This window comes from Dama dama, chromosome 1 (assembly GCF_033118175.1).
Source record: "Dama dama isolate Ldn47 chromosome 1, ASM3311817v1, whole genome shotgun sequence".
Taxonomy (NCBI): domain Eukaryota; kingdom Metazoa; phylum Chordata; class Mammalia; order Artiodactyla; family Cervidae; genus Dama; species Dama dama.
The window spans coordinates 7370822-7385225 of NC_083681.1; the positions used below are offsets into that span (position 1 = coordinate 7370822).

Sequence of the window (14404 nt, forward strand, 5' to 3'; positions counted from 1 at the left end):
CACCCAGACCCAGACATCTTGGAGTGCAAAGTCAAGTGGGTCTTAGGAAGTATCACTAAGAACAAAGCTGGTGGAGCTGAAGGAATTCCAGCTGAGTTATTTTAAATCCTAAAAGATGACATTGTTAAAGTGCTAAACTCAATACACCAGCAAATTTGGAAAACTCAGTAGTGGCTACAGGACTGGGAAAGGTCAGTTTTCATTCCCATTCCAAAGAAAGGCAATGCCAAAGAATGTTCAAACTACTGTACATTGCACTCATTTCACACTCTAGCAAAGTCAGCTAGCTCATTTCACATTTCTCCAAGCCAGGCTTAAATTGTATGTGAACTGTGAACTCCTAGATGTTCAAACTGGATTTAGAAAAGGAAGAAGAACCAAAGATCAAATTGCCAACATCCGTTGGATCACAGAAAAAGCAAAAGAATTCCAGAAAAACATCTCCTTCTGCATCATTGACTATGCTAAAGCCCTTGACTGTGTGGATCACAACAAACTGTGGAAAATTCTTAAAGAGATGGGAATACCAGACCACCTGACCTACCTCCTAAAAAATCTGTATGCAGGTCAGGAAGCAACAGTTAGAACTGGACATAGAACAATAGACTGGTCCCAAATTGGGAAAAGAGTACGTCAAGGCTGTATATTGTCACCCTGCTTATTTAATTTATATGCAGAGTACATCATGAGAAACGCTGGGCTGGATGAAACACAAGCTGGAATCAAGACTGCTAGGAGAAACATCAACAACCTCAGATATGCAGATGATACCACCCTTATGGAAGAAAGTGAAGAGGAACTAAAGAGCCTCTTGATGAAGGTGAAAGAGGAAAGTGAAAAAGCTGGCTTAAAACTCAGCATTCAAAACACTAAAATCATGGCATCTGGTCCTATATTTTCATGGCAAATAGATGGGGGACAATGGAAACAGTGACAGACTATCTTCTTGGGCTCCAATATCACTGCAGATGGTGACTGCAGCCATGAAATTAAAAGATGCTTGCTCTTTGGAAAAAAGCTATGAAAAACCTAGAAAACATATTAAAAAGCAGAGACGTTACTTTGCCAACAAAGGTGCATCTAGTCAACGCTATGGGTTTTCCAGTAGTCAGGTATGGATGTGAGAGTTGAACCATAAAGAAGGCTGAGTGCCAAAGAAATGATGCTCTTGAACTGTGGTGTTGGAGAAGACTCTTAAGAGTTCCTTGGACTGCAAGGAGATCAAACCAGTCCATCCTAAAGGAAATAAGTGAAGCACCAATACTTTGGCCACCTGATGCAAAGAACCAACTCGTTGAAAAAGACCCTGATGATGGGAAAGACTGAAGGCAGGAGGAGAAGTGGGCAAGAGAGGATGAGATGGTTGGATGGCATCACCAACTCAATGGACATGAGTTGGAGCATGCTCTGGGAGATGGTGAAGGTCAGGGAAGTCTGGTGTGCTGCTTCCATGGGGTCACAATGAGTCAGACATGACTGAGTGACTGAGCAACAAGTAGACCAGGGACTCCCTGATGTCAATGGCTAAGACTCTGTACTCCCAACACAGGGGCTCTGATTCAGTCAGGAAACTATATCTCACATGCCACAACTAAGAGCTCACATGCCACAACTAAAGATCCTGCAGGCTTCATGAAGAATGAAGCTTCTGTGGATCCCAATGAAGATCCAGCACAGCCAAATAAATAAATTAAAAAAAAAAAAAAGAATAGACCTCACCTTACCTTTAAAAAGGGAAATCTTTACCCTTCCTCTACCCTTAATATATCTATCTTTTAGAATACTGGGAAGTCTAGTTAAATCTATAGTATTTTTTAATTTGAAAAAAATAGAAACCATAAATCTGAGTTTCTAGACTTAATATTTGACAAAAGGAAGTGTTATTTTTCAATAAAATCTGATGGTTTTCTTTTATACTCTTGTGGAGAAAATTTTTGAAACTATAGTTTGATTTTCTAACATTTTTTCAATCATTGATGGCTTTCCCTGACTCTTCCAAAGGCAGGACTGAGTCAACTCTTACAGGATTCAGGCAGGACCTGAACTACTGTGAGAAACAAGATCATCTTGTACACAGTACTTATTTTTTAGTGTGGCAAGCCAGGAATTTATATAGTGTACCCTATTTATAGGCTCCCTCTTAATAATCAATTCTAGTTTATGATTATTCTAAGTTCTTATTAAGACCAATCCTTCACATTTACACAGCAACCGATTTCCTCTTGTCTTTCCAAGAATTGTACTTCTTAAATTATTTTCTTCCTTCTTGCACCATTATTTTTCCTCTTTTATGGGATACACACATGGTGAAACAGGTCCCATTAAAAACCAAACCAAAAAACACCCCCTTGGTCTTTCTCCTCATCAGCTACTATCCTATTTATCTGTACCACTTCATAACAAAGCTCTCTAAAAAACTGTCTAATCTCCTCTATAGTATTTGCGATAGCTGCTGACTTGGACTTTTTAAAAACACTTATTTTCTTGACTTCTCGATCACCGCAACCACCTCTTCTTTTTCTGTCTTCCTGACTGTCGCTTCTCGGTGTCCATGATTGGCTCCTCTTCCTTTCCTGGGCTTCCTGATACTGGAGTGTTCTAAGGACCATTCATTCTACAGTCTTAAAGATCCGCTTTCTATGCTCATGACTCCCACTCCTACCTGTGTCCTGTCACTTACTTTTCTGACATTTCCACCAGGATGTTTAAAAGGTATCTAAACATGTTCAAATCAGAACTCTTGACATGCAAGACGATCCTTTCCCCTAAGGCATCTGCTCTACCACCAGAATCCTTCAGCTCAGTGAAAAATTCAACTGATTGTTTAGGCCAAAACCTTGAAATCACTTTTGCGTCTTTCTCCACGTCCCACAGCCAAATTCACAGATCTGATAGAAAAATCTTAGCACGTCTTCATTTCCACAGCCACCACCTTGATCCATAACACCAACATAATGTCACTTGGATTACTGCAATAACTTCTTAACTAGCTAGCCCGTTTCCTGATTACAGTTGATTTTCCCTCAGATATTTTCATGGTTTGATTTCTCAACTTCATTCAAGTCTCTATTTAAACATCACCTCCTAAGAAAGGCCTTACCTGACCACTCATGCTGAAGTCTCTCCCTTTTCCACCTACTTCCTTTCTAACATCTTTAATCTTTATCAATTTACTCTACAGCATCTTGATACTTATTAGAAATAAAATTCAGTTCAGTTTCAATATTTAGCCAAGATCTACTATTTGCCTTCATCTTTTGGTAGGCTCAATAGACAGATGCTTACTTTAAAACTGTCTTGACATTTCCAGAAATGAGTAATATAAAATGTATATAAGTACAGATGTTACTACCCTAGCTAATAACAATATTACAAATGCCAAAAGGTATGATATTTAGATAAATATTAGATTATATACTATCACATATAAATGGGGATTTTATATGACATTTTGAGTGAAAATAACTCTATATGTGCTCTGTAGGTTGAAATTCTCTTAGTCTAAACTACAAATATGTATTTGTTATTGTTAAAAGTAATGTTTTACAAATAATCATGAAAACTGTAAATTTAAAATAAAAAAATTAAGAACTCTATAGCTTAATAAATAGGGACATTGAAAATTGCAAATATTAAGAGAGAATATATTAAAAATAGCTAGAAAAGTTTAAGGAAAAATGTTGAAGGCATTTTCATCAAAACACATTAATAAAAATTAAACTAATATAGAGTATATTATACATATTTGACTATCTTAAAATCTAAATCTTTGTAAAATTATTTGACATATTTGCATTTGCACACTAAATAAAATTATTTTTAAGAACAAAATTTAATTGTAGGTTATTTAGTAGTGTTTAAACATGAGTCCTTCAAAGGGAAGACCTACTTGGGAATACTTTCTATCTAATGAGAGTGGAATATCATCTTTGCCATCTTAAATTTTCTCAAGGAAAAAAAAATGCCCTGTTATCATTTACAAAAAAATTCAATATAAATCATCTGTAATCAGACATAAAATTTTTTAAATATAGAAAATAAATTATATACATCAAATATTTTTCACTTATATAGTTTCAAAACAATAGACATTAAAAGACATATTTATTTAGGAACAATTTTTCACTGAGGTTTTGAATTTGTGAAGGTTAGAAAAAGCTTGACAAAGTCATTAATATAGATTAACAATCATTTTCAGGACATGAAGGAGAAGTGGTTTTGAGATTTCTTTAAGCTGTGGATCTTACTTTCAAGGTTCTTCCTAAAAACATATTACTGAAATATATTTTCCTAAACTGTTTTTACTGTTCACAAACAAGCTAATATTATTAGAAGTGTCATTAAGTATACTTTAATATTATGTGCAATAGACAAGTTAGTACATATATAGACAAACATATGAAAGTTCTTTTAAAGTATGACAATATGTAAATTAGCAATGAAACCAATCACTGCTTTTCTTGCTTGTGGCAAGTTTTCCAGTTTCAGATAGCTAACAGCAAAGTGAACCTGATAGAAGATACATTACCGAATGGAAAATCAGCATGCAATTATCGTTGACAGTGGAATACATGTGGTGAAGACTATGAATGATTTAGGAAACAAAAGTATACATTTTGTTTGCAATTTTCCACTAGATTTTCAGAAATAATACTAGTATTTCACAGGACAGACATTAAACTACAGTAGAAAAACTGTCAACTACTTTCACTGTTCTTTAACCAAAGATAAAACTATATGACATAAAAAACATTTTACAATTGTCTTGCTATGTTATTACTAAACTATGTTCAAACAAGATGTAATAGAAGCCTTTAAATGGTAAAAATGGCTTCATGAACCAAGGAAAGCCTTGAAATACTGTTTTGAAAATAAGGGTACCAAGAAAGCAGATATTACTATCACTGGTTACTTGCAGAGAAAGTAATTTGTTTGCTAGAACCTGCCAATTCTTCAAAAAACCAAGCTTGTCTTCAGAGTTTAAATTCTCTGCATGTTTTCAGCTGTAAAGATCCTCCTACTATGATGCTCCAGGAAGATGCTGAAATTGATATGCATGTAATAAAAGCTGAGATGCAGATAAAAATTCAGGGAAGATTCTGTTATCTTGAAAGCCAATTATGTTGCTATATTGTCACATGGTTTATAGGACTGCTTCTATAAAACCACAGATCATCATAGACCACTGTTTAGTATTCCAAATGTGCAAGACAGTTGACTATAGGCAGAATTTATCAGATGACAGCATTGGGAAATTATGGTCCTCTACAAAATTTGACTCCTAAAATTCTATAATTCTACTGTTACAGTAAAAGCTATATTTTAGTGGATAAAATTTCAGATATACTATATTCTAAGTTCATTCTATAATGGTGATAAGCCAGTTTAAATTTCACTGTATATTAATCTTACATCTCAGAATTTTGGCAAAGATATATTTTTCTATGCTATTAAAATTTAATGTAATTATTTATTTTATATCTCCTTCACTATGCAGAGATTCTTATTGGCAGAATAATAAATGGCACATAATAAAAACTCAGTAAATGCTCACTGAATGATGAACAAATTAATGAATATGAATAAAAGACATCCATAAGGTAGCTCTTTTAGGTGAGTATAGTACAGAAAAATAAAGATGCTGGAGATTTTTGACCACATGCAGACTACTTTTTCAATTTTGTTCACGTTAAGTCTTACTGAATACCTAGTATGTGTAAAACACTATAGAAATGGCTGTGAAAGTTACTGAGTTAGGGAAAGAAAAAGTTTCCCTTTTTAGGAATGAGATCGATTCAGGAATGAGAGGATGAGATGGCTGGATGTCATCATCAACTCAATGCACATGAGTTTGAGTAAACTTCGGGAGCTGGTGATAGACAGGGTATGTTGCAGTCCATGGGGTTGCAAAGAGTTGGACATGACTGAGCGACTGAACTGAACTGAACTTTTCAGGAATGCAAAGCAGTGTAGAACCTTACAAAACAGATTAAGACATCTCAGAAAATGAATAAAAAGTAAACATGTAATTCTAATAAGATTACTTTTAAAGTTCAGGATCTTAGGAGAAAATGAAATGTCTTCAAATGTTAAATGGTGGAGTAGAATATAAAGTTAAACTATAGTGTTTATTGGGTAGATTTAGACAGCTAAAATCTCAGAACTATATCATGGGTACTACAAAAATACATCTCTGCAGGGTGAATCATGATGATTGGGAAACATGAAAGAGATCTATGTCACTATGATTGAGAATAACCCAAATATTGACTGAATCAGTTATTTATTCAGCAGATATTTACTGAAAAAACCTACTTGTATAAGCCACTATTCTACATGCTTGGACACAGCATTGAACAGACAAATATCTCTGTCCATACCAAGTTTCCATTTTCATGGAGGGATACAAATAAACAAATAAATAGCCAAGTAAATATACAGAATACTACATGAATATATATGCTACGAAAAAAATTTGAAAGGGAAACAGTATGAGAAGTATCAAGGAAGGGGAAGGTTATGATCTGAAATAGCATGTCAGGGAAGGCCTTACTGAGAAGGTGATATCTGAGCAGAGACCTGAAGGAACTTCCTTACTCATACACACACACACACACAAAAGAAAGAAAGAGAGAGGAACTTCCTTGTAGGTATCTGAGAGAGAGCATTCCAGACAGAGGAAACAGCAAGAATAAAACTCCTCTGGGGGAGTGTGGCATGCCATTCACTGAGGAGCAATGGGACCAGCACAGCTGGAAGAGGGCAAATTAGGGGCAGAGAGTAAGAGAGGAGATCAGAGAGGCAACAGGCCAGATCTTGTCAAGATTGTTTCTCTGAAGGACATGAGACATCATGGAGAAATGTCCAAGAGAGGAGTGATACAATCTGATACATTAGCGGGATATTTAGACTGCTGGGTTGAGAACTGACCAGACAGAAAACCAGGGTGGAAGCAGGCCTATGCAGGAGGCAGCTGCACTAATAATGATGCCAATCTAAGCAGGAGCCGCGAAAGCGGTGAGAAGTGTCTCTGAATATGTTTTGAATATGTAGCCAAGGTAATTTTTCTGACTGCCTGGATGCAGTGTATGGAAAGAGTCCTCGATGATTCTAAGACTTCGGGCCTATGCCACTGGAAGCGGGGAGGTGTCATTTACTTTTAAGGAACGACTGCAGATAGCACAAGCTTTGCAGTAAAGGGCAGGAGTTCAGTTTTGAACATAAGTTTGAGATGTTTATTAAACATCCAAGTGAAAATCTGAGAATAACCAAAGTTTAGATAGCATTCAAAGTAATGAGGTCACTTTGGGAGGAACACAGATGGAAAAGGTCACAGGGCTATGCTCTCGGGAATCCAGTTAGAGATGAGGAAAGGGAAAGCCAGAGAAGCAGACAGGTAAGGAAAAAAGAGAAGTGTGTGGTGACCCCGGGCCTAAATTATAAAAAGGTTTCAAGGGATACAGAGTGACGATCTTTTAAACATGTTGCTGATAGATGTGATCAACAACTCTGGATGTTATTATAGAAAGGGAACTTCAGTGTAAGTTCTGCCATTTATCATATAAATTTTGTAAATTATTCTAGAATATGGGGCTTACTTTTCCCATCTTTAAAAATGGAAATCAAAGTATCTACCTCATATGTTAAATATTCCTGCTGCTGCTGCTGCTGCTAAGTCACTTCAGTCATGTCCGACTCTGTGCGACCCCAGAGATGGCAGCCTATCAGGCTCCCCCGTCCCTGGGATTCTCCAGGCAAGAACACTGGAGTGGGTTGCCATTTCCTTCTCCAATGCATGAAAGTGAAAAGTGAAAGTGAAGTCGCTCAGTCGTGTCTGACTCCTAGCGACCTCATGGACTGCAGCCCACCAGGCTCCTCCTTCCATGGGATTTTCCAGGCAAGAGTACTGGAGTGGGGTGCCATTGCCTTCTCCGTTAAATATTCCTAATTCCACTTAAAGCACAAGTATGTCTGACAATGAAAATGTGCTCATTTCATAAAACTTCATTTCTCTTTCTATCCTTCACTAGATCATTTAAAAAGTTTGAATATATGCTGAGTATATGTTTGAAATGGCACACCAAAAGGCAAGAAAGTGATCTGAAGCTCAAATATAGTTAACTAGTACATTTTACTGCTAGGGAAGTGAGAAGAGCTATTTAGATGAATCCCAAAAGGGTGTAAAAAGCCACATTTCTAGATTTAGAAATTGTAGTCTGACATATTAGTGATAATTAAGATGAAAGGGGAAGAAACAAGAGCTAGAGGCTCACTGATTTGTTTCAATGGAGAATTAGTTTTCTTGAAGTGGGTAGAAATAAAATATATGTAAAAAGTTAAAGTAATCCATGTTGTCAAGGTAACAACAAGCATTTTTACAGACATGCAAGAAACCATGTATCTATATTTGTTTAGTAATATTCATTTTTACTAATTTTATTATTTACTAAATAAATATTTAGTAATATTTATTGGCTGTGCTGGAACTTCCGGGTTTTCTCCAGTGAATCTTCCTGTACCAGGGATCAAACTCAAGTCCCCTGCATTGGCAAGTGGATCCTTAACCACAGGACCACCAGGGAAGTCCTATGTACCTATATATTTGAAAGAAAGATGGGAAGCAGCATCTAAAAAGATTTTCAGAAAAACACACGAGTAAAGAGGTGTAGGAGCTGATGCCTATATTAGGGAAAGTTACACTTCCCAGCATTCCACGGTGGAAGGGGTTGGAAGGAGACAGAATTTTTAATTGCTAAATGAGTGAAAGTAAGAAATGTAAATTCTGTGAGGCAGCAACTGTATCTATTTACCAACCATTGTATCTCCAGTACTTCACTCAGAGCTTAGCATAAAGTTGCTGCTTACAATATGTTCAACTCACAATAAATGAATGCCACCTTGCCCCTAGTCACTCTTACCTTAGTTACACAAAACCCCTGTAATGAATGGCACTATATATAACACTTGCAGTAACTTATTCTGTTTCTTATGTTATGCCTGGAATTAAAGGCTCTGGGATTTTAATCTATGGTTGGAACTGAGCTCAACCTGCTTCATACCTTGTTTGGAAGCAGTCTGACCATTACAAGTGCACAAAAAACCAAAAGCTGCCATTTTCACAGATATCTGAAAATAGTACTTTGAATTTTCCTTGCCCTCCCAACATTCTCAATCCTAAGGAGGCATACTGTTCCTCTCAACTTTGTGAGTTGCCCTGGTTACTTCTCTGTGAAAAGTAAAGGGCACAAATAAAATCAAAGAACCTAGAAGATCCTTAGAAAAACTAGATGGAAAGTGGATTCCAACATTAAAGTTTATCTCAGGGAAATGAATATCTGTACATTTATAACTAAAAACAAAATATTGAGGCAGAAAAACAATAGAAAATATATCCTTAAGTGGTGATACACTTATTATTGTTCCCTACATAGAAGATAAGATAAGCTATGGCCAAGCTGGAAAATTATCCTGAGGGTTAAGAGGATATTTCATCATTATAATTAAGGCTAAATGCCAATGAAGCTTTTAAGAAAATCACATAGTAAAAAATTTTCAGTTTTGATGACCAGTATACAATATACTTAGTATTAATAATCAGGCCAGAAATTTGTAATAAATTATGTAAATTGTTTTAAATGATATTAATTTCAGTATCAATGATACACTTATTGTTACATGTACATAGCATAATTATTAAGCATACTTATACATACAGTATAATAAGAGCTGCCAATCTGCAGCAAATAACATTTTTTGCTCTCTACAAAAATAATCTAATGCAAATAATGCTGACAAATACATGAAATGATGAAGAATCACAGTCATGCAATTATAACATACCAAGGACTTCAGAGCACTTCTATATCTTTATAATGGCAGTGATGGGCTATTTGTCCTTCCTCTCTTGCCTTCTCTATCATTCCCTCCATTCTTTTGGCTTTTATTGATAGATCAGATAGATAGGTAGACAGACAGAGAGCAGAATAAAGAAGGTAAGCAAATCTGAGTCCCTACCTCATTCTTCTCTACCTGCTAATTTTTAATTTCATTTTCAGATCCTGTAATTTCTTCTCCAATAATCCTACAACTGAGAGATGGATTACATTAGAAGCCAAACAAACATTCAGATAAGCCCTGACCCCTTCAAAAGAGTACCATTTGCAGACTGGCAAGACAGAGTAAGAAGAGATGAAAATACAGAACAAGGCAAGGCCCCCCTAGAGGAAGTGTCTAAAGAGATGAGAGCAGATGAAATCAAGTAGAAACCTCTAGGGATGAGCTTCAACAGCAGAAGGTCAAATACTTTTACATTAGAACAAAGATGATGGGTGTGAATTTAGACAAATTTGTAGTGGGTTAGGGTGGGCATTTTCAAGTGGTCATATTCCATAGCTTCAATTTTCTCTGTAAAGTGAAAAGCAGGGTGTTCTGCTAAGGGAAAAGTTAAAGATGTGGATAGATATGTGCACTACCAAAAAAATTGAATGAAGACTACTGTATCTAGAGGGACACTGATCAAGTTTCTCATAATAAGTTGTAATAAGTCAATGTGACAAAGAAGATTATTTTTGAAGCAGTGTAACAAGCAGAGAAGAAGGCAGTAAGACAGTACAAAAACCACACAGGAAAAGGGGTACACTGCACGTTCCAACTGACTATTTGTTATTACTTAAAAAAAAAAAATCACCCTGTCTTTATCCTTCTATCTCATTCCTTATTCTGTTCAATTTTCCTTCAGGTACCTGACTGGGTCACTCTGAAAACATTTGATTAATTTGGAAAAAAAAAAAAAACAGAAAAAGCAGCTCCCTATGAAGGGGACACACCATATAAAGGGGACACACCCTAAAGCAAATAGTCACAGTCATGAATGAGCTTCAGTTTCAGTTGACATCTCTATGTTCCATCTAGAGTATCTTAAAAATTATGAAAACCCATGCTACACAAACAGAACACAGTTGTTTTTGTTTTTTAGGAGTGCTATATAAAATCACTGATGACAGAACAAGAAAGGAATATATGGTGTTTTGTGTACAAAATCATAATACTCTCACTAGTTGCTAGCAGAATGATTAACAACATGAAGGTTTATAATGTAACTGTCATATAGTCATATAATACAATTACTAAATAATCTCGTCTTACCTGTATGGCAAGGGCACGAGCTACAAGACCTCTAAGGTATTGTAACGGGTCTTCAGGACCTTCCCATTTGCTTTGCCATGTGAGGGGACACTGCAATTTTAAAAGGATAAAAATTAAGTTTACACATATAATATTACATATAAAAGACCTTTCAACATTTGTGTGATAGGGAAAATATTTTGGCATAATTCACATTATGTGTATCACGAATTAATTTCATTAAGATATGTCTGTTTCTTTGATCTTGTATCATTAAAACTGAGTGATATATAAAGTCAGAACAAATTAATCTGTTTTCCAAAAAGGAAATATTTTTAAGTAAAAATGCTTGAAAGAATAAACAAATGAACTTAAATGAGTATATTGAAAGTAGCAAATCATGTTTTCTTGAAATAATATTTAATGCATAATAAAATGAAACTAAATTTGACAAGTTTATTTTATAAGTGATAAAAGGCAAAAAACAACCTGTCTTGTGTCCCTACAGAATTTATTTAAATTATAAATAAAGCATTGTAATGGAAATTTTATCTCCCAAACCACACCAAGATATATTATAAAAAGAGAATAAAAAGAAAATAAATATTATAATTAAAAGCTTTCTAAAAAGTTGTGTTTTAAATATCTGATCTTCTTTTAACTGACATTCTCAATTAACCTTCTCCGTGAGAGCTTTATGTTAGTTGCTCAGTCATGGCCAACTCTTTGTGACCCCATGGACTGTAGCCCACCAGGTTCTTCTGTCCATGGGATTCTCCAGGCAAGAATACTGGAGTGGGTTGCCATTTCCTCCTCCAGGGGATCTTCCTGACCCAGAGATCGAATCCGGGTTTCCTGCATTGCAGGTGGACTCCTTACCATAGTCTGAGCCAACAGAGAAGCCCCATGAAAGCTTTATATACTTTCCAAATATTATGCAAATGTCATTCAAACTTAATATTTACTTTTCTGAAGTGGAAATAATAAGGAGAATCCATCAATTTCTGAACCCCAAACACTGTCTGATTACATAGCTGAACAACTAACTCACACTAGAGTATATCAACAATGTATGGAAAATAGAAATTATAAGATAACAAATCTTACAGTGGAAAAGATCTTAGAAAACATCTAGTTCAATACTCTCGATGAGTGAAGTAAGCTTTCTTAGGAATATGTAGCTAAGTGCTGTGAACTGAAACAGGTGTGGTGATTTTATTTATGTTTATTTTAAATTTTTAAAAATTTACTTCTAATCAGAGGATAATTGTTTAACAATGTTGTGTTGGTTTCTGCCATCACTTCCACTACATTTACAGGACTGTATATAGATGTGGTGATTTTAAGACATGACCCCAGATCCTCTGACACTTCGCCCGTGAAGATGAAGTCTGCTCTCCTGAAATAAGAGTCCTGTGAATGTAACAGATGTGATGGGGTGCCAGTTTCCAGGTCCAGGTCCTAAGGAATTGGTTTCTTATTATTTCCTGTCTTTTGAGACTCTTGATCCTGGAATCTGTCCAGCATACTGTGAAGCCCAACTTTTGGAGGGTCCCATGTGGAGATGAACTGAGCTTCCCACCTCTCAGACAGCCTGATTTGCCAGTCCATGAGTGAGCAGAGTGGAAGACACAAACTTTCTCTACCAAGGTCTACCCAAATTTCAGATATGGAAGCTTAAAATAAATGTTTTTTTTTTTTTAAATTATGATGTTTTAATCTATTAAGTTTTGGTGAAATCTATTGTACAGTAAGATTTGACTGCTAAAGTTCTTTGGTCTCCAGAAGTAGGATCCTACCTTAACAAAAGCCTAAAACACATGGCTCTGGATCTGAGACTAGGTGGTGGGCTGAAGCTGGAAGGACCTTCAGAAGAATTTAAGTGGAAACCTAAAGGACTTCTAAGAGAAGAGTGGAGGCATAAGGGACTTTGAAGACTTAAAAGGAGGAAGCCATCTCAGACAGACAGAAGTACTGTCGGCACCTAAAGGTCATGCCCTGCAGACTCTTAAACAAAAAGGTTTCAGCGAATCTTAAGGGTGTTGTGCCACAGACAATGCACAAGAAGCCTAAGGTAGAAAGAAGGACTTGTCTTGATGACATTTATGGTCATGGCTTTCGTCTAATGTGAATCACAAGTGAAAGTCAAACTCACAATCTTAAGAAAACTGTTCTGTTGTGAGCTTCATCTGTTTGGGATTAATGGTGAAAAGAGAGTGCAATTAAAAGAGAATTTAGAACCCCAGAATTGCTATAGGCAGGAAGCAGGCTGAGAAAACCACTCAGCCACAAACATGGCTCCATCTTACTGAAACGTATGCATAATTAAGAGGCAAGGATCAGCAGCTCAAAGCCAAGAGCAGTGGATAATCATGCCCAGGGAGCAACATGGAATCCTAACAAAACAACTGAAGAAATATGCGTGCTTGGATTTCTGAATTGCTAAGACACATGAGCCCCTAGTTCCTCACTTTTTAAGTGGGAGTGACTATTGCAGTTACCTATCCTACCATTTTATATTGGATTTGTAGGGGACAGATAACTCATCTCTGCAGTCCATAGGTCCTCAGGTGAGAACCATGCTTGAGAAAGAGCTTTTGAGGAACCACACCTAAGAAGCCTCATCCATCCTTCCACCTGATCTAGATGACATCTGGCCTGAGCCTGAGGCTGGAATGGAATGAGACATTTGGTTTCCCTGGTGGCTCAGACGGTAAAGCATCTGCCTGCAACGCAGGAGACCTGGGTTCGATCCCGGGGTCGGGAAGATCCCCTGGAGAGGAAATGGCAGCCCACTCCAGTACTCTTCCCTGGAAAATTCCATGGATGGAGGAGCCTGGTAGGATTACAGTCCATGGGGTCACAAAGAGTTGGACGCGACTGAGCGACTTCACTTCACTTCAAAAGTAGATGACTGCATTTTACACAGGGGGAAAAGGGCAAACAATTTGTGCCCAGAGGGCAGACTGCAGCAGCTTCAAAGTATGTCCCCCAAATAACCTGGCACTCTTCCCACTGAGAGTTGAGGTCTGTGTCCCCTTGCCCTTGACAACCTAGCCAATACAATGAGGGGGAAGTGACGCTGTGTAACCTTGTCAAATCTAGGCCTTAACAACTTCACATCTTTCCTCTTTCCTGGGGTATACACTGTTAGAACCAAGATATCATGTTGTGAGGTGGCCGAGCAGTACACACAGAGAGGCCCAAGTGGAGACATCTAAAGAGCAACCAAGGCCTCTAGTCATCAGTCCTGATGAATACCAGCCAATAATCAGCACTA

At 36.8% G+C, this 14404-nt stretch overlaps 1 protein-coding gene across 2 annotated transcripts in view; it reads right to left on the reverse strand.

Moving 5' to 3' along the window:
• Nucleotides 1–14404, reverse strand: part of DYNC2H1 (dynein cytoplasmic 2 heavy chain 1) — a 408806-nt gene that overhangs the window by 65660 nt on the left and 328742 nt on the right. For both annotated transcript variants that reach the window (XM_061143196.1, XM_061143187.1), the window contains exon 85: nucleotides 11146–11235. In XM_061143196.1, the coding sequence (XP_060999179.1) occupies nucleotides 11146–11235 (90 nt within the window). The remainder of the gene's footprint in view (nucleotides 1–11145; nucleotides 11236–14404) is intronic.